The following is a 24984-nucleotide window of genomic DNA, read 5'->3' on the forward strand; positions in this document are numbered from 1 at the left end:
CAAACCAGTTTCTGGTTATGGCTTCACTTTGGGCAGGTGAAAAGGAAATCAGAATCTCCATAAAGCTTCTCAGCATATGAAAGTATGAAGGGCTCTAAAATCTCCTGGTAGACAGCTGACAGTGTTGACTCAGGAGTGAACCATCACTGACTGTAGTAGCTGAAAACACTGGACTTCAAGTATCTTGGATACTGAGCCTCTCTGATCTTCCTCCAGACTCTGGGACTTTGATTTCCAAGTGAAATGCAAAATTTTGTTTGATGTGATGACAGGAGTTTGAAACAATAAGCTTTCCTTCCAGTCAACCTTCCGTAAATATGCCTTGATAAGTCTCTATCCTTTCAGCAGAGACCCTCTGTGGCTTACCCTCCTTATAGAGGGTGTCAATGATCGTCCTCTTGACATTTGCCAAGTCAGCAGTCTTCCCCATGATTGTAGTTGTGTGAACTGAACCAAAGTGAGAGAATGAAGGCTCAGGAAAACTTTGCAAATTGGACTTTTCCATGATATTCTACTATTTTGAGGTGATGGTTTTTTGATTTTCATGAGCCGTAATCATCAAGATTAAGACAAAAAAAGTCTTGAAATGTTTCACTTTGTACGAGGTAAATCTAGAACTTATGACAATGTCCCCTCCTAAAGTAAATCACAAGAAACAAATGGACTTTTATGTGATATTCTAATTTTTGAGATGCACCTGTAAATAAAGAAATTACACTGCACAAACATGTAGTTTCTATGTTAGGCACTTTTATTGATTTTGTATTAGTGATTCACAAACAAGTATTATTGCCAAAGAAATAAACAGATTGGTAAATAGTTTATTTTTAAGAGATTTCCAGGATTCAATTGCTAGTTAATGTTAACAGGAGAGGGAAAATGGAAAGAAATGTTCAAAAGTTAATGTTAATCCCCGAAATCTGAAATACAAAACACAAAGTTTTCTGAACTGTTTGTGAAAACAGAGTTTTTGGCCAAAATATAAAAATAGAGCACTTAAATTTCACTTGGTGTTAGCAGAAAGATAAAGACAGGAGTGCTTTAAAGAACGAACCAATATCCACATAAATAAAGGGGATTTCTTCTATTTTCAATTCATGGCTTCCTGCGGTAAATGTTACCCTGAACGTGTTTTGTGCCGTTCTACTTCCAGACCTGCTGAATGTCAGAGTTTCCACACTGTAGTACAGTAATTAAAGTAGTACAAATCTATGAAAAATATATCAGTGTAAAGGCATGAGAGACTCGCTCAACAATCACAACACCACTACACTACACCATCAAGAGTCACAAAGAGCTGGCTCAGGGGAATGCAACATTCATTTTAGGAGATCTGCATCACTTTAGTTCAGCTGAGACATTTACTGTCTTTAAATGCAGCAGGGAAGATTAGGTTTATGTCAGTTTTTCTGATTTAGTTCAATTTAAACGTTCTGCAAGATTTAAAATGTCCCTGTTGTTTAGTCCATGCACTCAGATATCAGAGCTTCCTAAAAGGACTGCTGCCTACCCCTGGGCCACACTGATTACTACAATTTCTATCAACTTGGCCTGCCAAGTCTCACCACTAGAGGACACTCTGGTTTCAACAAAAAGGACGACGTGCCACTGCAAACTGTAGGACACAGCAAGAGATCTCCACTCCACACCCCACATGACTCAAATCCAGCACAAACAATATCCAGACTCAATGTTCTGAGTGAGCAACATCACTAAAAGCTCTCCAAATCAGTCACTAAACCATCTACTATGTCCCCCGATAGCAAACAGTTTCATTTGGGTGCCGTATTCCCTCTACAAATCTTTGGTATTTGGAGTATTTTGATAAGAAATGTGCTAATTTGGACCTTCTGAATGTGAGTAATGTGCCACAGAAGGAGGTGAGTCTCAGGAAAGTAGCTCAAGTGTTGCAACTGGTATAATAAGGCTGAAGGACAGGTTCAAACTGTTCATGGCTTTTCTAGTATTCTGATGCTAATGGGCCCGTTTAGACAGCTGCAGGTTAGTCACAGCATAGAGGCAGCCTCGAAAGTAAGAGACATTTCACAGAATAGCAAGGGCACACAATCTGAGGAAACACAAAGAGGACATTTCTCTCTAAAGAGACTGAAAGCTCTAAAAAGCCACTTTATCTGACTCCTTCATACTGCTAAAGAACAATATTAACAGGTAAATGCTGCTCTGTAAAAAGCCATTGCTGTACATTAAAATAGGCAGTCAAATCCTGTGTTAAAGGATGGGTTCAGAATTGACTGGTTTTGCCTGCTGGTTACCCTTCCTGTTGTAATGAACATAAAAGGTGCCTTCCTAATATGTTTTAAATGCATATGACAAGGCTAAAGATCTTCAATCCCTGCTCATATCTACTGCATAGGTATCTGAAGTTCTGTGCATTAAGTTCAAGAGGATATCTCTGTAAGTTTTGTCCTGTTTAGTACAAAATTTGCATCACTAGTCTGTCTTTGCAGCTCAACAAGGAGGCACTGTCACAGGAAATGCACAGTAGAAACTAAACAGAGAGGCTGAAGAGGTATCCATGCTTTTATATAAACTAACATCAGATAGCCTTCGTAGCACAATTTGCAGGGACCAAAAGCTGAAAACCACGATTTGCATTTCTAATAGATTTTACTATCTGAGAATAATGCAAGCAAAACCTCCTTCAGTGTTCACAAAGGCACTACGACAGTTACTATAAGGAAGACTTGACAAATTGCAAACCGGTCCATCTCTTAAAGCAATATGAACAAATGAGAACCAGTTCTTCAATCCTAGCACACACTGTTCTCATGTAAAAAACATGGCCGTTGTATGAGAGCTGTTAGTCAGGTGGGAATGTGAAAAGTAGTTTTTGTGTTCATGTCCATTCTATATACCAGCCTAGCATTAAAGGAGCCATTAATCTATGAAAGGGACCTATATGCCATGGAGTACAATGGATTGAAGCTGCATGGGTTCGATACAAATGCACAGAGCATGACAATCACATACTGTGCTGCAATAGAAATGCCACTACCTGAACTACAATCATTGACAAGCTCAGACGTCAGTCTCATACAAGAGCTTATACTGAAGCATTTTTATTTTTACCTTTTTTTTTTGCCGTTTCTGCAGATGTTGATGCAAAGTTCTAGTGTCTAAGATCTACAGTTATTTAGTTTTAACCATAACAGATCTGAATTTAGGGAAGCAAAGTGGAGCCATTCTACATAAACTAGGATGAATTTCAGAGCAGTCTCATTGGATAAACTCGCTATTACACACACACACAGTCACACACACACACTGGGCACCCACAGGGGCCACAGCAGGGACACTCTTTAGAGGGAGATGTGGTAATGATGAATTTGAGTCAGCAGGTAGCTTTTTGTTTGGTTGGGGGAAAGTTTTAACACACAAACTCCTGTCGCATGCGGATGATCTGCAGTAAGGCGGCCTGGACGTCCTCATCCATGTGACCCTGTGAGAGAAACAGAGAAAAAGGATGGGGATTTTTTATCAATCACATGCTTTTGTCAGAGAAGCTTATAAAAACTTCACGAGGTTTAATTCAACAGGAAATGTCAATTTAATTAGGCTGAATAAATGAGGTGGGACAACAGAAAATAACCCATTAAACAAAGTGCATCTATGGGAATGAGTAAGACTTTCTGTGTGAAAAAGAAAATATCTTTCATTCAAGGATGGTCAGGCCACTGTCACCCGTTGATAGAGGTTGATAAGATGAACGTACCTGTGCTGCACTGAGAAGATGAGTTCGATAAATTGAAACCACCTCTCTGTGTTGCCTCTCAGCATCCTTGGAGAGCAGTAAGGAAGAAAAGGGAGATAAATAAATCAATATAGCCTTCACTAACTGCCACTAAGTAAGTCGTGATGTTTACTGATGAGATTCAGCTACAAGGTGGACCTACACTATATTGCCAAAAGTATTCACTCACATGCCTTGACTCATATGAACTTAAGTGACATCCCATTCTTAATCCATAGGGTTTAACATGACTTCGGTCCACCCTTTGCAGCTATAACTGCTTCAACTCTTCTGGGAAGGCTTTCCACGAGGTTTAGGAGTGTGCTTATGGGAATTTTTGACCATTCTTCCAGAAGCACATTTGTGAGGTCACACACACTGATGTTGGACAAGGCCAGGCTCTCAGTCTCCGCTCTAATTCATCCTAAAGGTGCTCTATCGGGTTGAGGTCAGGACTCTGTGCAGGCCAGTCAAGTTCATCCACACCAAACTCTCTCATCCATGTCTTTATGGACCTTGCTTTGTGCACTGGTGCACAGTCATGTTGGAACAGGAAGGGGCCATCCCCAAACTGTTCCCACAAAGTTGGGAGCATGGAATTGTCCAAAATCTCTTGGTATGCTGAAGCATTCAGAGTTCCTTTCGCTGGAACTAAGGGGCCAAGCCCAGCTCCTGAAAAACAACCCCACACCATAATCCCCCTCCACCAAACTTTACACTTGGCACAATGCAGTCAGACAAGTACCGTTCTCTTGGCAACCACCAAACCCAGACTCCTCCATCGGATTTCCAGATGGAGAAGCTCGATTTGACACTCCAGAGAACGCGTCTCCCCTGCTCTACAGTCCAGTGGCGGCATGCTTTACACCACTGCATCCAATGCTTTGCATTGCACTTGGTGATGTATGGCTTGGATGCAGCTGCTCAGCCATGGAAACCCATTATATGAAGCTCTCTATGCACTGTTCTTGAGCTAATCTGAAGCCCACATGAAGTTTGGAGGTCTGCAGCGACTGACTCTGCATAAAGTTGGTGACCTCTGCACACTATGCGCCTCAGCACCCGCTGACCCCGTTCTGCCATTTTTCATGGCCTACCACTTGGTGGCTGATTGCTGTCATTCCCAATAGCTTCCACTTTGTTATAATACCACTGACAGTTGACTGTGGAATATTTAGGAGAGAGGAAATTTCACCACTGGACTTGTTGAACAGGTGGCATCCTATCACAGTACCACGCTGGAATTCACTGAGCTCCTGAGAGCAACCCATTCTTTCACAAATGTTTATAGAAACAGTCTGCATGCCTAGGTGCTTGATTTTATACACCTGTGGCCATGGAAGTGATTGGAACACCTGATTTCAATTATTTTGGTGAGTGAATACTTTTGGCAATATAGTGTATATTGAACATATTTTCACACATAAAGGAAGCACAGTGGACACTCAAAATCCACTACTTCATGTGGTTTGAAAGTAATATTGAATTTACCAAGTGAAGTGTTAGTCATCCACAATGCATAAGATGTTTGTACGCTTTTCTATTAAATAAAAAAGAGACCGACCAAACAGTACAAGGATCAGCTTTTACTAGTTTCTAAAATTCATAGCTTTCACGTGAATTTACATGCTATTAAAATAAGGCCCTGATAAAAGAAAGGCTCCCTTGCGCCTTAAACTACGGAGAAATTGATGATCTAGATTTTTTTTAATGATAAAGTTCTTAAGCTAAATGCAGAAACCCAGTGGTTTCTTTTTCTACCGTGCCCTTCTCTGGCAGTTGAAAATATTTTTAAGGCTATAAATATCACTGATATATTTTCAAATTAAAAAACTCATCACTGCCTCCCCAAGGTGTTTAGCACACAAATAGGAAGATGATCATTGAATTCAAATGGCACAGGATGATAATTTTTCTTTTTTTTTCCCTTTAAAATGCATCTAAAAATATGCTGAAACATGTCTCCACTTACAGCCAGCTGCTGCTGTAGGCTCTTAATCTGGTTTTGGAGTGTGTCGATGTGTTGCGTCTGTCTCTTGTTGGGCGCACTGCTTGTGTATGCCAGCTGAGACAGACCATTCAGTGCCTGCTTCAAGCGCTCAACGTCAGTCAGCAACTCTGTGATCTGACAGAGACACACAAATATTAATGATCATTTATTTTCACTACTATAACCACATTTTCAGGTGTTCTTCCTTTAAGCCGAAACAAACGTGGAAATACTTCTGAAATAGGGGATTATTATATTAATTGCTTAAATACATTTAGCTACAGATACACACTAAAACACCCTCGAAATGTAGTTTACATAACAAAATCTAAGAATGGTTTATTTACAGTGTGATATTCTTTTTACCTTCTTGTCCTTGGCTTCAGTTTGCTGAGCTGACATTTGAATCCTTTTCTGGAGGTCACAGATGGTGCTGAGTGACTCATCATATCTCTCTTTGAGCTCCCTAATTTCTCTCTCTATGGCATGTCCCTTCTCCTGGACCACCTCCACCTCTGCCCTGGCTCTGCTCTCACCCTCCTTTGCTCGTGTGGCTTCCTGCTGAGCCTCTGCACACTCCTCTGCTAAACTCAGCAGCTTGTTACTCAGATTGGCAGCCTCCTCCTCCAGCTGCTGCTTCTCCTTCTTCAGCTGGTTTGTTTGGTCGTCTGCATAGTGAATCTCCTCAAGAGTCTGTGTGGCCTGAAGGAGCTCAGACTGCAGAGCAGATATGTCTTCAGCTCTCTGGGCGTTGTTCTCCTCCTCTTCGCGCAGAGCGAGTCGAAGCTTGGCAACTTCAGCCTCCAAGGTCTCCTTGGCTGAGGTGTGTTCTTGCAGCAGAGCAGTCTGATCCCGGCGGCGCTCCTGCAGCTCTTTCTGTAAGGCACAAACCTTCTGGGTATCCTCCTGCTGAGCCTCTCTTGCTTTCTTGCAGTCGGCTTGGGCTTGCTGCATGGCATCATTGAGGGCTTTGAGCTCCAAGTCATATGTTGCAATCCTAGTCAACTCTGATTTCAGACGCTCCTGGAGGTTCTGGATTTGAGTGTTGCAGAGGGCGTTCTGCTCCTGAAGATCAGCTTTCTGTAGAGTTACCTCCTTATGTTGCTGCTCCAAGTCCACCAATTTCTGGGTCAGTTCTTCAGATTTACCCTTGTACTCTTCCTCCACATCTTTGTGCTTCTCACTTGTGACTAGAGCAGTGTCCAGTCTCTGCTGAACAGATTCCATCTCAACTTTGAGTTTCTCTTTCGCCTGTTTGTAGCTCTCTCCTGCAGACTTTTCTTGGTTATATTTCTCTTCCATTTCCAACAGTTTTACTGTCAACTCCTTCACCTGGGCGCTGTAGGAGTTTTCTTTCTCTTCAGCTGCTGTTAGTGGGATAAACTTAGACTGAATAGCCTCATGTATGGTATCTAGCTCTTTCCTCTGGGCCTCCAGTTCTTGGGTAAGTTTCATGTTTTCCTCCTGAGCTGACACATGCATGCCTGATACTTCATTTGCTCGATTCTCTGCCTCCACCACAGCAGCATTCAACTTGTCCATAACAGATTTGTGGTCTTCAACACTTATATAATCTGTTTTCAACTCCCTCATGACTTTTTCCAACTCATCTTTCAACTTTTTGTTTCCTTCTTTCACATTCTTCAGTTCCTCACCACTTTCTCTTCCCTTTGTTTCCAACTTCAACATCTCAGCTTTGACGCCCTCTATGGTGGAGCTTAACTCCATCCTCACCTGCTCGTGCTGCTGTCTGGGAACATACTCGCCCTCCAAGCTCTGTTTCAGAGTCTGGCTCTGTGTGCTCAGCTGTACACACTCTTTATCTCTGTCGTCACATCTCTGCTGCAGAAGTTCCAGTTTCTTCATCAGGTCTGCATTTTGAGATCTCAGTTCGTCCATCTCGCTGTGTTGTCTCTCACTGCTGCTCTTTATGGTGCTGATATTCTCCTGCAGTGAGGCTCTCTCCGCTTGAAGCTGCTGGACCTGTGCTTCTGCTTTTCCATAACGTTCGCTGGCCTCTACCAGTTTGTCCTCCAGGTCGTCCAGAGCCGTCACCATGTTTCTCCGAGCTTCATCATGATCCTTAATGGGTATTAGATCGATTCCTATCCTGCTGTTGAACTCATCCAGCTGCTCACGTAGGATATCTCTCTCCTCCTCACTCTCCTCCACCTCCTGAATCAAAGCCTGACTTTTAGCAGTCAGATCCACCAGTTTCCTTTTCAGTGTAGCATTCTGCTCTTCCAGAGCTCCCAGTATCATCTGCTGCTCCTCAGACATGGCCCCTGATCCACTGTTTGATGATGGAGTGTCCAGTTTTCGATGGAGCTCGGCCACCTCCTCCAGCACTCGGTCGTAGTCTTCCCTCAGCTCAGCGATCTGCCGCTCTTTCTCGTCGACAGCGTTGGTCAGAAGGTTTTTCATGTTGTCGAACTTCTCGGCTGGTACTGTGTTGCCATGTTTAGTCTGGGCCTCCTTCAGCTGGGCTTCCATTTCTAAAAGGGTTTCTGCTAGTTCATCTCTCTCTGCAGTCAGAGCGCTCAGGTCTTGGTTCAGCCTCTCTGCCTCCGCTGCTAGCTGGCCTTCGCTGCTCTTGTACTCCTCTAAGGCCTTCTCACTCTGCTTGAGGCGATTACGAACACGGCCTACTTCAGCTGAAGCTCCTTCATACTTAGCTTTAACATCCTGCAGCTGGGCACGCAGTTCCTCTGTGGATTGGCCTCCTAAGTGTTCCTTGACAGCTACTACATGTGCCTGGAGCTGTTTGACCTTGCACTCAGAATCCAGCATCCTCTTCTGGACGTCCCCCAAGGCGTCCTCCAGCTCCTGCACCTGCTGGTCGGCCTGTTTTTGGATGGCGTCTCGGCTCTGAACAAGCTCCTGGCACTCTCTGGTTTTACGGTTCAGGGCAGACTGAAGCCGTGCTGTTTCTTCCTCTGCTGCCTGTTGTCTTCTCTTAACAGCCTCAAGCTCGTGTCTGAGTGCGTCCAGCTCCCCAGGGACATCCCAGGCCACAGCAGGGGGGCTCTTGTCAGGGGGTCTGGACATTGAACGGGCCATGACAGCTTTTGGATGTGTCTGCAGAGAAAGAGAGAAAACCCAGTCTATAGAAAACACAACAAATATCCCACCTAAATAGAAATGATAATAGTATATGTCCTTTATTGTAAGTATACAGTATATATGTGCATTGTTTTTGTTTCTCAAGCAATACTTATAGACACTTGGGCTGCACAATTGATTGTATCTTTATTCTTATTGCAATATGAGCATTGGGAATAAACACATCACAAAAGGCCTAAATTTACCCCAGTGAACAAAGAATTCTTATGTAGCCTACACAAACAATGCCTCCTACAATTTTACTACAGAGGCCAGAGTATGACAGCCAAGCTTTAACACCATTTCAGTGAAGTCTGCTAAAGCTTAAACTTGTACTCTTTTAATTGGTAAAAAGAGAAAAAAATAGTGTTGGACAAAAAAGCTTTTAGGATTCATTTTTAAAATTCACGCTACAGGGTTATGAATAATTTTTACTCAGGGAAATCAAGAAAAGAAATAAGATCTGAATACTTCACAGGTAATTCTTGTTTTCTTCTCTCAACCAAATCATTCTCCCATTTTGTCAATAAAAGGGTTTAACATCTGATTTGCATGCATTTTCACGTTTTGCCAAAGCTTTTTGCAAACCAATGCTTTTAAAACCTCTACACAAATAAAATTATTCATGTTTTTAAATTAAAAACCTACCTGATCAGAGTCCAGGCTGTGAGCTTGTTTGATGAAAGAATTTTCTTTACCTGAAAGAAAACATGAAAGAAATTCAGAGATATGATAACTTTTCTTCAGACCTTAGAAATAGCATTATTTCTAATTTTTATGATATCAGAAAACAAAAGCAAATTACCTTTGATTACAGACTGGCCGGAGTAATCCCCCTGTAAATACACATAGATGCACATACTCATCATTAATGGTAGAAGTAGGATCATTTAAATTTTCTATTCAATTCTAAATTATATGCATAAATATAATATCTTAAAAGAAGTGATTGTAAAAACAAGAGTGCACATTTTCCATCATATATTGCAGATTTTGTTTTAGAGCAGATACAGTTGTTCTTTAAATATTAGGTACATCTAGCTTAGGGTAATTAAGTCTGATGTGTAAGCCCTGCTTTAGATGAGATGTGCTGATGGATGGTTCAATGTTTTTCCTTCCATTAATGCCTGAAAAGGCTCTCCGGATAATGCAATGCACTACAGCACTGTAGAAACATCCTTAACAGTTCTATAAAGCAGATTCTCAAAACAGAACATTATGTGCACACATTATGTGCACAGGATGTTTAGTTCAGATCATTTACCAAGGAACAGTGCGCAATGTCACTGATCATTCATACATAGGAAATGAGAAAAAAATGGTTGCACAAGACCACAAATAACCACTACATTTTATCAGCTACGGTATTAGAAATGCAAGAGCTTCATCATCAAGTGACTAGGATGCAGTGGCAGCATTGTAAGTGTGATGTGGTATTTGCCGGACTGTTGTTATAGCCTGCATTTCATCTGCTGTTTTCAATTAAACTGTAAGATGGAGTACATGGGCGTTTCACAGCACATTTCAGCGGCAGAGCTGTAATGAAACATTGCCTTCATTACGCCTGAGGACATTCATACTGATTATGTGCTGGTGTCCCTGTCTGTTAAATTACAGTGCAAGAGAAAATAGCACATATCACAATATCACACCTTGACCTAGCACTTTAAATAATTGACTTAATCTTTAGACTTCAGACTTTACTTAAAAAATTCGACAGCTTGAAAGGCACTAGTACATACAAATACACAAACATTGAATAGTCATGTCAAATCTGGAAGGGAATGAAGAAACTTGACTGATTTCCTTGAGGTTTAATGCCTCTAGATACAAAAGATAAGTAATGGTTAACTAACCAAAGTGCTCCGGAGCTGGACTTTGACAGTCTCCAGGCCTCGAGCCCCTTCCTCTCTTTCTTTGGCACTGAGTAAAACCTTCAACTGCTCCTTCTGAGTCGACACACAGGGGAAAAAAAGGCATGAGTTTAAAAAGTGAGAGTAACCAGGCACTCTGGTTTTGATCCGTTGACATTAGGAGTGTGCATTTTTACAGCATTTGTCACAGTAACGGGGGGAGACTATATTGTTATCAAACAGTACATTATACACATTGTTAACAGCTGTCCTTTACAAGCTGACACCAGTCACCTATTAAATTACTGAGTGTTCTGTAGCCTGTGTTTCTGTCACAACTGCATATCATTCAAATACCAAAACTTTTGAACGGTCTCAATGGGATTAAGGAAACTGTCCTAATAAAGGATAAAATAAACAACTAAATATACACTTGAAAGAGGGTTTGCAAGCAAAGGCAATTTTCAATACAACTAATAACGTGGCAAACCAGGAATTAATTTTAGAGGTGCCTATGATTTTTAACCTTTGATGGAAATTAGCGACTTGCTAAATCTGTGGCAACCATGTTTTCATTTACTTTGTATGAATGATCAATGTCATTGCACATTGTTTCTTGATGAATAAATAAACTAAAAATATAGAACAAATACTGATCCATAAACTAACTGTTACATTGGCAGAGAGTGGATTTAAGTCAGCTTAACTTTAACTCACACAAAAAAAAAATGTAGCTGTGGCAATTTTGTGTTCCCCATGAAACAGGAAGTACTTTTTCAAGAGTTTTAAACACTGGTGGAGTCATGGATTTTGATAGTGTCTAGATACCAATGTGTAAAACAGTGCTCTGTAGAAATTAGAAATATTGCACAGAAATATTGTTCCCCCAGCCAGCTTTATTGTTTCACAATATCTTAAAACCCTTCATCCAATCATAATTTGTTTTTAGTCTCAGGAGGCTGTACCCTGTATGTTTAATTCACAGTACCACTAACTTTAATAGGGATGGACATTAATCTTTGATGAGCCAGCACAGCCTTGTACTGTGAGGTTTGTTTACATGCAAAAAGTAATCTAAGACTGTATAAAAACTTCCTGTTTCATGATGAACAAAAAATTGCAATGACTATGTTTTCTTGATGTGACTTGAGCTTAAGCTGACTTGAACCCACAGGCAGTTGCAAAAAGGCTACAACAAACATTGACCACTACTTTCATTTTTCATTTTCACATTTTGTTCTGGGAAGCTATTACGCTTGCAGGTGTTAAAGATCCTTATACTTGTATCCGAGAAAAGCTAACCCCAACCCCAGGACCTACATAGAATAAGGGGATACACTGCTATCAAAAGTTAATATTAGGACTGTCAAAGTTAACGCATTAATATCGCGTTAACTCAAATTACTTTTAACGCTGCTAATTTTTTTGTCGCACGATTAACGCATGCGCGTTCTGTGTGACCCTTGACCCATCCCGTAGTTTGCCAGACCAGGAAGTTGCGCCGTCGGGATGCGGTACAAGCGAGCAGAAATGGATAAAGGACAGAGACTTTTGAATGACAGGTTCAGTTTTCAGATCATGTCAGATAAGACTGAAGTTATTTTCCCCTACTGTCAACATGAACAGAGTTACAGGAAGCTCCTAGTCTTATACAGTCCGCACCACTCGCTGGCCATGCACACCGCTAATGCAGAGAGCCTCCCCCCTTGCCATGGTGGATTTGTTTACAATGGAGACACTCAGACAACACTGCAGGGATGGACTCGCTATCTGGCATACCGAGCATTTCCCGGTGTGCTGACACACTTTTGGGCCAGTATGATTTATTCATTTATTTAGGCTATCATATGTGCCATGAACCGGCACCACAGCTGCGCTATTGACTGTTGACTGGTCCGATCACGTCTCCTAAAGGTCCGCTCTCATCCCCACGCAGCTCCTGCTTGAAAGTGAAAGTATTCGGAAAAAAACGAAAATTACTAAAATGATCGACTGGAACTGTAAATAAACGCCAAATTTAAATAACAGTCAATCAAGATGCTGCAAAACTGTCAAAGACTCTGCAGTCCCTATAGGAGATTGTCTGATACATGGTGAATGTACAGCTGCATCATGAGGAGGAGGAGACAGAGCAGCAGAGGCTGGTGTGTGACAGGAGAGCAGAGGTTAGTGAATGAGCTCTGTAGAGTATCATAGTATAAGCTGAAAGCATTATTAGACTGTGGGTCTCCTTTATTTAGGAAGAAAATAATGGTTTTTGATTAAATCTGTAGCTCTTCTATGATCTGAAGAATGAAGAGATGGTTAAGTCCTCTTAGTACACCTTAAAAGTTCTCTGCTGAGACTTCTTTTACTTTGTGTGTTCATGAGTTTTGAAAAGAGGCTTCACATGTGAGTTTATTGACATCATTCCAGTAAATCTACTAGACTGATGACAGTCATTTCTTACTGTCAGCATTTATTTTATATTTGGACTACATTTTTTAGTTTGAAAGTAAAAATATGATAAATAATAGCAGACATTTTTAAGTAATTACTTGCTTTTTCTCTTGAGCAAGGCAGATGTGTCCACCTTACTCCTATCAGAACAGTGAAACACCATTAGATGTGTCTGTGCCTTACTGCTGAGCTCTCAGCAGAGACTTGACTTCTTTATGTCCATGTGTGATGATGAGATCTGTTCTATGTTCAGCTGCTGAGAACAGAGGAGTTAACTTCTAGAAGTCTAAAGTTTGACTCTACATTGTGGTATTATTCAGTAATGTTACATTAAGGTCAGTATCTCCACCTGTTGTGGCTTTTTGGGCTTGAGTTTACCATTTTATGCTCTCAGTTAATATCAATTTAAGTATTTTAGAAAATAAACAAATGGTAGCACTACACACACGTATAATCATTATTTTCAGTTTAAATCTGATATTGATAACCTCAGAGCAGAGATATTTATAGTTGCTACAAGTGTATTAGCAGTAATAATGTCATGTCTGAAGTAGGGCTGGGCAATTAATCAAAATTACATTGAATTGCAATATGGCCTGCTGCAACTTTTTAATCGCAAAAGATGCAATTTCCTTTAACCTGAAATTTGTGTCACATAGCAGTTTAAAATGTTTTTGCAGCAGAGATGTTATGCATTGCAGATCATGCAATCATCCACAGGCAATTTTTTAGAATAGCCTTAAAAGTCCTTCTTTTTTGTAAATTTTTCTTATTAGATATGAGAATGACATAAAAATTATAACTCCCTTCAATACATCAATTCCTATCCAATTTGCAATACGAGGCAAAATCATCACAATTAGATATTTTTCAAAAATTTTCAGCTCTAGTTTTATCTAATATTGTGTTGGTTATAATATAGAATGATCTACTGCTTGTGTTTGTTGGAAAAAAAAAAAAAAAAAAAAACATCATATAAGGAACTTAAGAAATAATCGCAAATCAAATCGCAATTGCAATACTGGGGGAAAAAAAATGCAATTAGGTTATTTTCCCAAATCGTTCAGCAATAGTCTGGAGCATTACTAACGGGGTTCTTTGAAGATGCAGCCCTATGGTTTTTGCTTTAATTTCACTCACTTTTTTTGTGCATTAAAGCTCCTGTGAAGATCTTTTGCCATGTCAATTTTGGCGCCCCCCCTGTGGGCTAAGAAATTATCCTCATTTCCCCTTTGCTGATCTTGTCCCATGCATACAAGTGGTTTTCTGAACCAAAACTCTCCTTATGTTCAATTTAAACTGGCAAATTCATTACTAATATAATAATAATATAACATTTTGCTGAAGAAAATGGGGAAAAAAGTAATTCCTCCAGAGTGCAGTTAATCTCTTCCTCTGACACCAACCCCACTGCAGAGTTTTCAGGTTAGGTTATTTGTAGATTTTAAAGGGACATGTGTGCAACTTCAGTGTATTTCCAAACCAGCTTAAAGGCTCCTTGCATCTTAAATTTTGTACAACATTCAAGATATTTTTATTTTTAAAACTCTTTATTTCTGAAATTTCCTGCATCTTAAATTTGACCTCCATTCCTGAATATAGGGACCTGGTCCATGTCTTTCTGGGCTTTTAAATGACTGTTGATGATTCTTCTTTTCCCTTCCACTCTTCTCCAATGAGTAAGCTGCAGTGACTCCCAGCCAAGTTGGTCCTAGTTGCTCTTTCATCTGCTGTATCATCACGATGTGCATTATGTGTAAGATTTTTGTCTTTGAAGAAGGATAATCATGATAAAAGGAGCTATGTTCAATATTTTGTACCTCTTTTTGGGTGTCTTCCACGGTTATCTTCTCCTGTAGATGAAATGAAAGGGTTTGTAAAATCAGTCATGTGACTAATAAATCATTAATGAAATTCTGCTTAAGTGTATTTGTTGAGTAATAGGTTGTGGCAGCTAATGGTTTAAAATATTTTATTAGCTCTGAATGCAGAATTTCAAAGTTAATTATCCATACTCCTTTTGAGCACTTCATTGAGTCTTCTCCCTCCATCTTCTCTAAAAGGCATTACTTTTGTTGTGTTACTTTGTAATGCTAATTGATACAAGACTGTGACCATTAATCTGAGATAGTGTGACTCAGCTCAACTTTAATATTCATATGTGCCACTCAAACCTCTAATAAGACCCAAAGAAACTACCCACCAACCCACAGAACACCACATGCACTGACAGCAATGAGCCAGTAAAGGGCAAGCAAGGCTAGAGGGGTTTGACAGTCCTGCATTGTTTTGCAGAGCTCAGTTTCTCTTGCTCTGTTGTTGTTTTGTTTACCTGTGTGAGTTGCTGTTGCAGCATGTTGACCTTATCTAACAGGACTCTCTGTTCCTGGTGGTACTTCCTCAGAGTCTCCTGCATGGTTTCATTCTGCCTCTCCAAGTCCTGCAAAAACATGCATGGACACATAACACATTACAATCTGCAAACCGACAAAGAAAAATTCTGAAAATATAGTTGGAATGCTGAGACAATTATTTTTAGTTTGTACTTTGTAGATTTGTTGATTGGGACTTATTTTCATTCTTAAAGCATTTTCTTCAGAAATGCTGCTCGCATGAATTAAAGAAGCCAGGTAATAAAAGTTAAAGGGAGGCTTAAGTCATACAGCACTTACATGTATGATCTGATCCCTTCTACTAGCCTCAGCTGCCTCTGCTCTCTCCACTGAATGCTGCAGATAAAACAGGATCATTTAACAGCCTTGCTTCAAAGACACATTACCATAGGCTATATAAAACCGAATGAAAACTTCCCTTTTCAATCACTAGATGGCAGTCATGCACATCTAAGCTGCAGTTAGTATGCTACAGGTTTTGGAGATATCAATAAGCCATACTCAGCAAAAATTCTGACAAAAATATGCATGATATGGAACAATGGGACAAAAGCCCCAATCTTTAGCACATAATTTAAACAAATGCTTCTAAGTGGATGGGAAGTGGAGAAGACTGTTCATCAAAGGCTTGACCATTGCCATCTTTAACAAAACAGCTCTAGAAACAATAGGGTAGCTTTTCCCATCATGCTTTACATCCACATGAGGGTCCTCAAATATGTGAAGCTACTCCTTATTACAAGTGTTTTTGAACAGAGGAGACCTGAATGCTGAAGAATTACCTGTCGCTTCCACTGTTCCATCTTTGCAGCCTCTTTATCTGTAATAAAGACATAGAAACAGAGTTTTAACCTTTATTTTACCCCAATGTTTTGTTATTAAGATTTAACACCAACTAGTCTGTCTCCAGAAATGAGTTTCTAAAGAAAGTGATTAGAAGCAAGAACAGCAAGCGAGATAATAAAATCTTTCAGAAATAAAAAAATAAAGTCAAGAGATATTTAAGTGAAGACTTGGGCTTTCTGTTACTCTCTCAGTCTGGGAAAAAAAAGTCACACATCTGAGAAAACTCATCCATGCTTTCATCTTCTCCAGACTGGACTACTGCAATTCCTTATTAACCGGTATCATCCACAAATCCCTCTCTTGCCTCTGACTTGTCCAAAATGCAGCAGCAACACTTCTAATTGGTTTTAACAGATGGAATCACATCACTCCAAATTTAGCCTGCCTACACTGGCTCCCTGTTAGTTTTAGAATTGTTTTGAAGATTTTACAAGTTGCTTTTATAGCACGTATGGGCCTTACTCCAAGCTTTATATCCTCGGGTGGGGGCCTCAAGCTGTTCCAAAGTCGAGGCCTAAAACCAAAGGTGACTGAGCATTTTCTCATTTTCTCTCGTTTGACCACAGAAACATGAAGAGTTTGTCCTTCAAGTCACAGCTATTGCCAAATCATGACTCTTTTTTTCTGTAGCCACCGTTGGGGGTGTCAGCATTAAATCAATGCAACACTAGGGATGGATATCTTTTTTTTCTGATACCGGACCTTAATCAATACTTGTCAAAAGTTAGCAGGAGACTAAAAACTGTCTGTGTATCATAAATGAGTCTCAGAAATATCTTTATACAATGCCAGTCAAATATGGGACAAGAAAAGGAAGCCAGTGTAGATTAATACATAAAGCAAACGAATTCCAGAATGATTTTCTTACTTTAAATTTTGGGTGGTGGATTATTTGGTAATTTGGTCAAGTAGATATCAGATGTGTTGATACCGGTACCAGGTTGGTATCAGATTTCGAAACTCATCCCTTTGCAACACAACAGATAAACATCTGCAGCTGATACCAGTTCATGCCCACATTATTTGCAAAGTGCTTTATAAAAATGGCTGATACCAATGTTAAATCAATGCATCACTGCATACCTTGTATGTGTCTTATCACTATTGTTGAGGATCTGCTGGTGTAACAAGATTTTCATCTTAAGAAGTGATTCTTTTTGTTGTGAAACACATTAGCATAGAAGAGTTGGCATAAATATTAGATAACATTTCCTTTTCAATTATAATATTTTTAGATTCTTACTATTTTTTGCAGCTGTGTAAAAGCCTCTGCTCTTTTTCAAGCAGAAAGTGGGATCCCTTTCACAATGTCAGCTTTCAAAGGGTTTTAGAACTGTAACTTGCAGTTTCCACAGAGTCTGTGTCAGCAGCATTTTGTCTGGTTTTGCACCAATTAACAGCATGCACCCTCACCCACTGGGACTGTTTCAAAAGCAAAGAGCAGCCCAGAGAAGTTGGATCAAGAGTTAACAAGTTACATGGGAATAAAGAGAACAACATGCAAATAGCACATTACTTTGCCCGAGGTTGACTTGCAGGAAATTCGCTTCCCATTTTGACACAAAAATTGAATAATGGAAGTAATGACTGGCAGTGTGTACCTGGTACCTCTCACTTTAATTTTGAAAATGTCTGGATGCTCTGTGGGTTTGCCTGATTTTCTGCTTGGGCTAACCTGCTTTGTTCAGACTGACATGTGCTGGCAGCGGCTCTATCAAAATAGACTCAGTGTGTATCTCTGATGGAGCAAAGCAGAGTAACCCCTCTAGCATGTGCTGGAGACATACATCATTGTGGGATTGAGCACATGCTATGGAAGCACAAGCCTTGACTAGGAAGTGTGTGATTTGAAGTCTTTCAATCTCACCTCTTGTGGCTTTGTCGAGGTAACTTTTGATCAGTGCCACAAGCTCCTGGTTCTTGCTGAGGCGAGCGTAGTGAAATGCATCATGGCCCAAACTGTCGACTGCTTTCACGTCGATGCCGTTCTTCAGCAGCACCTCCACGGCATCCTTACAGCCAAACTCACAGCCCAGAATCAGTGCTGTCCTGTGGGTCAGAAGAGAAGAGGAGTAAGCAACAAACAGGAGCACAAAAACATTATAGAACTGTTATGTCTCTAAATACTACGTTCCTCCAATCAACATGAGCAGAAAAAAGAAAAAACTTTTGCTTTGTTTTAATATTACTAAATTATTTAGTGCAATAGAACCTGATCTTAATTCATTTGTCCTGTTTTTGCCACCACATCTCATTGTTCAAAACATTTTAAAGAAGTATTATTGCTTGTGTTTTGCTGAGAACTCATTATCAAGGAGACAAGCCAAAAAGGTCAATGTATATACATTTAAATGGAAATATTAGACCTTCTCAGTTCTTTGTATTTGCAGTGTTTACAGTAAACAGAATTTCGGCTTTGTTCATGCACAGGCCACTTACTGGGAATGCCTATTCAACTGCTCATTTACACAAATCTCTAATCAGCCAATCACTTGGCAGCAACTAATGCATCTAGGCGTGTAGACATGGCCAAGACAATCTGGTGGAGTTCCAAATGAGCATCAGAATGGAGAAAAAAGGGGATTGAGATGTTCATACATCTCTACAGTTTACTTAGAATGGTCTTAAAAAGAGAAAATGTCCAGTGTGCTGCAGTTCTCTGGGACAAAATGCCTTACTGATGGCAGAGATAAGACTACAGTGATGAGACTGGTTCTAGCTGATAGAAAGGCAACAATAACTCCGATCACCACTTTTTACAAAAGATGTAGGCAGAAGAGCATCTCTGAATGCAGAACACGTCCAACTTTGAAGCAGATACAACTGCAGGGGATCACTGCACGTGCCACTCCTGTTAGCTAAGAACAGGAAACTGAGGCTGCAGTTCATACAGGCTCACCAAAATAAGACAAAAGAGGACTGGGAAAGAAAGATGCCTGGTCTGATCAGTCGTACGCAACATGAAAGTCTGTTGGACCACAAACATGAATTTCTTGCTACCGTATAATTGGTTAATCAGATATATGTGAATGGGCAGGAATCTAATGAAGTAACCTACTATCGCTACAAATTTTTCTCAGAAACTTTAAAGTTTTATTTGGAAGATTTGCAAATGTGCTGTTAGTATACAAATATGCAGACTTCAAAACTGCTCAATTCCAAAAGCTTTTCTCCACATTTCTCTTTGACATGAAGATTTTGTTAAAGGGTTGTAAGGGCTTCCTGACACTGAAGGCATGGTAAAAAAAAAAAAAAAAGTCAAAATCAGTTATTTTTACTGAATACATCTTTAATTAATAATTATATATGATAAAAAGTAGTTGAAGAATATTCAAAGAGAACCTGGCTGCAAACATCAGACATACACAGATGCATGTACAGTGGACATATTTGTAAGCTCATGCTAATTTAGGTCTCAGTTTTTGATTGGTAAATCAAGAGTGCTCACTGATGAAAGCTGCTCTCTGTAGCATTGTTTTCCAACTTTTTAAAAGTACATTGCAAGAGTTTAAATAACTGACACAACTTTGTTTTTAAAGATACATTTTTGGGCTTTTTATTCAGAGAGGAGGACAGGGAAAACAGAAACAGGGATGAGAGAGTGGGGGAGAGACATGCAGGACAGGCTGGACTTGAACCCAGGCGGACTGCATACATAGGGTGCGACCTCTGCTAGGCCATCTGCACCCTGACTGCAACATTTGTTATCATTTGGATATTCAAAACTGAGAAATAATGTTTATTACCAATAGTATAAGATGGCGAAGTTGTTTTTGAATTAGCTTATAAAATCAGCCAATTACTTAAATGCTTCTTTCCTTCCCAGTTTTTTTTGTATTATTGAGCATACTAACATTATCATTGCTGAATAAATTTCACATTTACAGCTAACAAGGCCCCTTTCTTACTTCCTCTGTTTACATCACTCTATTTCTCTCTTTTAAAACCTCTTCCTCTATCTCTTACTATTGCTCCTCTTGCAACCACTATGGCTTAAAGCACTGGATGATGGTAAATGATGCTGCTGGCATGTGCACCAACAGAAGTCAACTTTGCATTGGCTTACTGACTTGTGTAATATACATGCATTTAAAGATGTATACAGTCAGAGGCCTCTCAAATATTCTGTGATATAAAATTGATGTCAGGAAGACACCACAAGGTTACGAAAAAAAAAACCCCAACCAAATTAAAGCAAACAAGAACTGTTCAAGTTCACAGATGGCATCATCTCTCATAGCTGTGTTTAAATAACACAGATTTTTCCATTACTGAAAATGACTTTACTTGACCATACTATGAACAAACTTCACTATGGTGTTTCTTACTTGTTTTGTTTGTCCCTGGTGGTGATATCAGCCCCTCGCTCTAGCAGCAGCTGACAGATCCGTGGATGACACATCTGGGTTGCCAGCACCAGTGGTGTCCTGCCATCCTGGAGAAAAATAATGAAGACATACAGATCGAAAAAGGAACATAGGTACATCCATCCACAAGCACACAGTTATAAAAGAACCTTAAGCATTGCACTAATTTTGTCTGAGCAAAAAGGCCTTGTAGCATTCCAGTGACTACTTTTTTATGTGGCTGAAACTTATCATACATGTACTTCATGGCAGCTGCTGACATGGTAAATGCCTTTATCAGGAGCCTACAGACCATATCATTTTTTACAATAATAACCAAGCATGAGGAAAATGGAAAGTCGAAGTGATTGGGTTATTCATACAAAATCACTGCCGTTCACAGAAGCCCCGCTGTCACAGAGAAGTTTCACACTGGAGGAGCAGCCAGCCATAACTGTGAAGAGAGAAAGAACAGAACTGCAATCAAGAAATCCTATTTTACTGCAGAAGAACACAACTACAGCAGCTGAGCATGGCTTCATCAGTGAAAATAGTACTGTAAAATACAGATCAAGTACTCTTTTAGCACTGTTGCCACTGTTGCACATTGCCAGCAGTACCACACAAACCATCATAAACACATTTAAAAAAAAAAAAAAAACATATAACAGAGAGTACACTGGAAAACCCACTAAAATTATTAAAGGCTGGTAAATATACATGACTATAAATAAATATCACATTGAGTGATTCACAAAGCTGATGGCAGTCAAGACAAAGAAGTTGTTTGTCCTGCATGTTCATAGGATCTACCAGAGGACAGATTGGATGGAAGCTACACAAGCCCTTAAAAGAGCAGATGATTCAGTAAGAGTTCTGTATTCAAAACACGAGTCAAGCCACTCAAGGTAGTCCCTGCAATTTTGCAGCATGTTTTGATGATTCCCAGCAACCACTTCTATTTTCAAATTCAGTGACTGATAAAAAGTGAGGATGAAAGAAGAGATTCAAGAAAACAAGAACAGAACATTTAAAAAAAAAACACCAAGGACAGAACAACTTACCACAACGTGACTCAATAGACAAAAAAACTAAATAATATTACAAACATCAACTAAGGACTAACTTAACAAAAAAACAATAGTGCACAGATCCCTGAGTGGGCAACATACAGAAGTCCCCTCTCCAAAAGCCTCTGGCTTCCTAAGCCAGCATGTGATTTTTAAACACTGAGGCAAGGTGTACCTCCTTAAGCAACCAGTGGCTTTATGTGGCAGAGCAAATTTATTTTGTTGTTCTATTTAACATTACTTAGCCAGGTTAGTCCCATTAAGATCAGGGATCTCTTTTTTGAAAAGAGACCTGACGAAGAATGGAAGCAATTCACTGTTTCAACCAACAAACTTATACAGTAACAAAAGGTTTTAACTATTATGCATTCATGAATAAAAATAATGGCATTCAGAAAATTTGGTTTCAAGAGTATGGAGTTATATTTGTGTCTCAATTCTAAGCCAGCAATCGGAAACTTTGAGCACAGAAAATATAATGTGTGCGAGCACATAAACCATATTTTGAGGAAAAATTAAACTTGAGCAAAGAAAAACTTCAGGTTGAGCAAACAAGAATTTATTCTGTACTCAGTTTCATTCCACACCCTCTCACAATCTCTTCCTCTGTGCACTGGCAGACTGCAGCTCACTATCTCAAACAGTCTCTCCCTCTCTCAAACTCCGCTCATTATGTCCATGCTCAACTTGCCCAGTGCACTCGCTCAAGTTGTGCACAGTGTTACAAATGTGGCACAAAGTCAACCAATCAGAGAACTTGAGAGGGAGCGTAAAACTCTGACTGGCTGCTTCAGCTCCAATTAGACTGCAGTATCCAGGAAGTATGTCCTGGCTGCAAACTACAATCTAATAAACGTCCATACAAGATTTTCTAAAGATTTAAAAACCTTCAGAGACACCAGGCTTTGCAGTTTAAAATCTGCAGACAGATTGCTCCAAGACAGAGGGGCAGAAAACCTAAAAGTCTTCTTTCCCAACTGGGTTCAGACTTTGGGAACAAAAAAACGCACAAAGTCAAATGAATGCCAGTGAAATCCATCCTTTAAGATTAAGAGAGAGGAAAGGTAGTCTGGAAACATGCCCAGGATGGCTTTTAACTGAAGATGTACTGATGTCTACCATGACTTGTACTCAAAGAAGTCCAGCTGACTTTAGAATATAAAGTACAAGACTGAGTATTCAGTCTACAGAATCTTAGAGCTCATTGATACACAGTATTCAACATTTGAAGGCTCTGAGCATTCATGTACAAAACATGATCAAGGACAGGTAAAAACTGGACTCTACTAGTCTCTTTTTGACACAGAAGGAGAAACAGGACTTGTTTCTGTAGTAAAATCCTGACAAAACCTTCGGTTTTTAGCAACATACTGAATGTGCTTCTTAAAAGACAAGTTTTCATTGAGTACAAACCCTGAATCTTTAAACTTAATTTTGGATCATCTTTAGGCACAATTTTAACAATGACAGAAGGAGAGAGGGGACACACATATAGCTGTGCCAATAACGATAATGCAGCTTATGATAAATTACATTCTTCAATTGTACTTTCCTGCAAACACCATCTACCTGAGGCTCAGAACTCAGACTGTGACGTACAGCTGACCAAAGGTATCCGTACAACTTTGCACTTTTTAAAGTTTGTACAGTTATCACTATAATGAGTAATGGTGGTGAGACTCCTGAAATCTACCACCAACTCTTAAATTCTGGATACACTGGTGTCTAAAAAGCATGTCTTTCACCAGAGCATAAACTCAGTTAAAACTGGGCTGTGATCTGGGCAACAGCCCCCCTGCCACTTGCTTCAGCATTCATCATTGGTGTATAAAGAGAATAAAAGCAGAGAAGATACACATATACATATACATATACATACATACATACATACATACATACATATACATACATACATACATACATATACATATACATATACATACATACATACATACATACATATATATATATATAAAAGGAAGAAAAAAGAAACAGATAAAGCACAATTAGCTCTTCTCCACTGCGCTCTCTCAGTAAAAAAATCTGCTTTTCAGACCCAGTCAATGGTATGGATGTGCTGTAGTCTTTCTGCCAACATGTGAGGCTGAAACACTGCTAAGAACTGAAGGAAAAAAATTAATAAAGAGCAATCTCACAAACGTTTTGTTCTGTCAAGCCTTATCATTTAAGTGTCCCACAGTAATTTCTCCACCAGAACGGCTGACCTTTCTGCCTCTGCTGATACATTAGCTTTTGTGTGGCTGCTGCATCAAGGGTTTGTGTCACATGTGCAAGGCATGAAACATGTGACATTGATCATTGCACCTGTGTTCAGGGATACAGTGGAGTAGAGTCACGTCTTACCAGCATCATGCAGAGCTGTTCGTCCTTGTAGGTCCACGTTTCCAACTGGACAGTTGTGCTGTAAAACATCACATCAGGTTGATATGGCATATTCAGCTGATGATAAGCATTTCACTACAAGTAAAATATCCTCAGATCCCTGTGGTAGGGTGGGTGACAGGGACTAAGAATCATCATCAAGATAGTAAAGGGGAGGGAGGGCAAAGATGTATTGTCCTGCTGCATCAGGTTTAGGGCTGGGCAATTAATCGCAAATTAGATTAAATCACAATATGGCCTGCTGCAAGTTACAAATCACAGAAGTTGCAATATTTCTTAAACTTGAAATATGTCAAAATAGCAGTTTAACACATTCATTTTTTGCAGCAGCTTTACAAGCTTTACCTCCCCCACCACAGCCGCCTTCTTTATTGCTTAAAGCTTGTTGCATCCTCATATTCAGATTCATGCTACTATGGATTAATTGCTTCTGAAATAATTTCATTTTTTTCAATACACACTGTCATTTCTGTGTTCATCCATATGGGGGTTTCTAGCTATGTACTCCTTGGAAAGGCAAAAAGCATGCTGCTTGACTAACCCAGGGAGCATCTTTAGAGAAGAGCCTTCTCTGCTAAGTAAAACTGTATATTAATTTTGCAATGAAATGGTAAAATGTATGATGAGTCTTCCTGACTGAATGTATATTATAATATGATTTGATTTATTGCTTGAATTTGTTGAAAAATGTATCAGTTGAGTAATCTTATAATAATTGCATATTAAATTGCAATCACAATATCAAGGAAAAAAAATCCCAATTAAACTTTTTTTGTATATGGCTCAGCCCT

General features: G+C 39.6%; 1 protein-coding gene across 1 annotated transcript in view; it reads right to left on the bottom strand.

Annotated features, from left to right (window-relative positions):
* Positions 1-733: 733 nt before the first annotated feature.
* The window catches only part of uacab (uveal autoantigen with coiled-coil domains and ankyrin repeats b), an 83732-nt gene continuing 59481 nt past the window's right edge, over positions 734-24984 (bottom strand). The window contains exons 5-19 of the mRNA XM_041784131.1: positions 24155-24212; positions 21104-21174; positions 20703-20809; positions 18242-18423; positions 16311-16348; positions 15808-15864; positions 15468-15575; positions 14956-14988; positions 10700-10792; positions 9649-9679; positions 9492-9541; positions 6108-8819; positions 5724-5876; positions 3734-3799; positions 734-3460 (exon numbers count right to left, since the gene is read on the bottom strand). Coding sequence (XP_041640065.1) covers positions 3389-3460; positions 3734-3799; positions 5724-5876; positions 6108-8819; positions 9492-9541; positions 9649-9679; positions 10700-10792; positions 14956-14988; positions 15468-15575; positions 15808-15864; positions 16311-16348; positions 18242-18423; positions 20703-20809; positions 21104-21174; positions 24155-24212 — 3831 coding nt within the window. The 3' untranslated portion in view covers positions 734-3388. The remainder of the gene's footprint in view (positions 3461-3733; positions 3800-5723; positions 5877-6107; positions 8820-9491; positions 9542-9648; positions 9680-10699; positions 10793-14955; positions 14989-15467; positions 15576-15807; positions 15865-16310; positions 16349-18241; positions 18424-20702; positions 20810-21103; positions 21175-24154; positions 24213-24984) is intronic.

The sequence above is a fragment of the Cheilinus undulatus genome, linkage group 1 (genome assembly GCF_018320785.1).
Source record: "Cheilinus undulatus linkage group 1, ASM1832078v1, whole genome shotgun sequence".
Classification (NCBI taxonomy): Eukaryota; Metazoa; Chordata; class Actinopteri; order Labriformes; family Labridae; genus Cheilinus; species Cheilinus undulatus.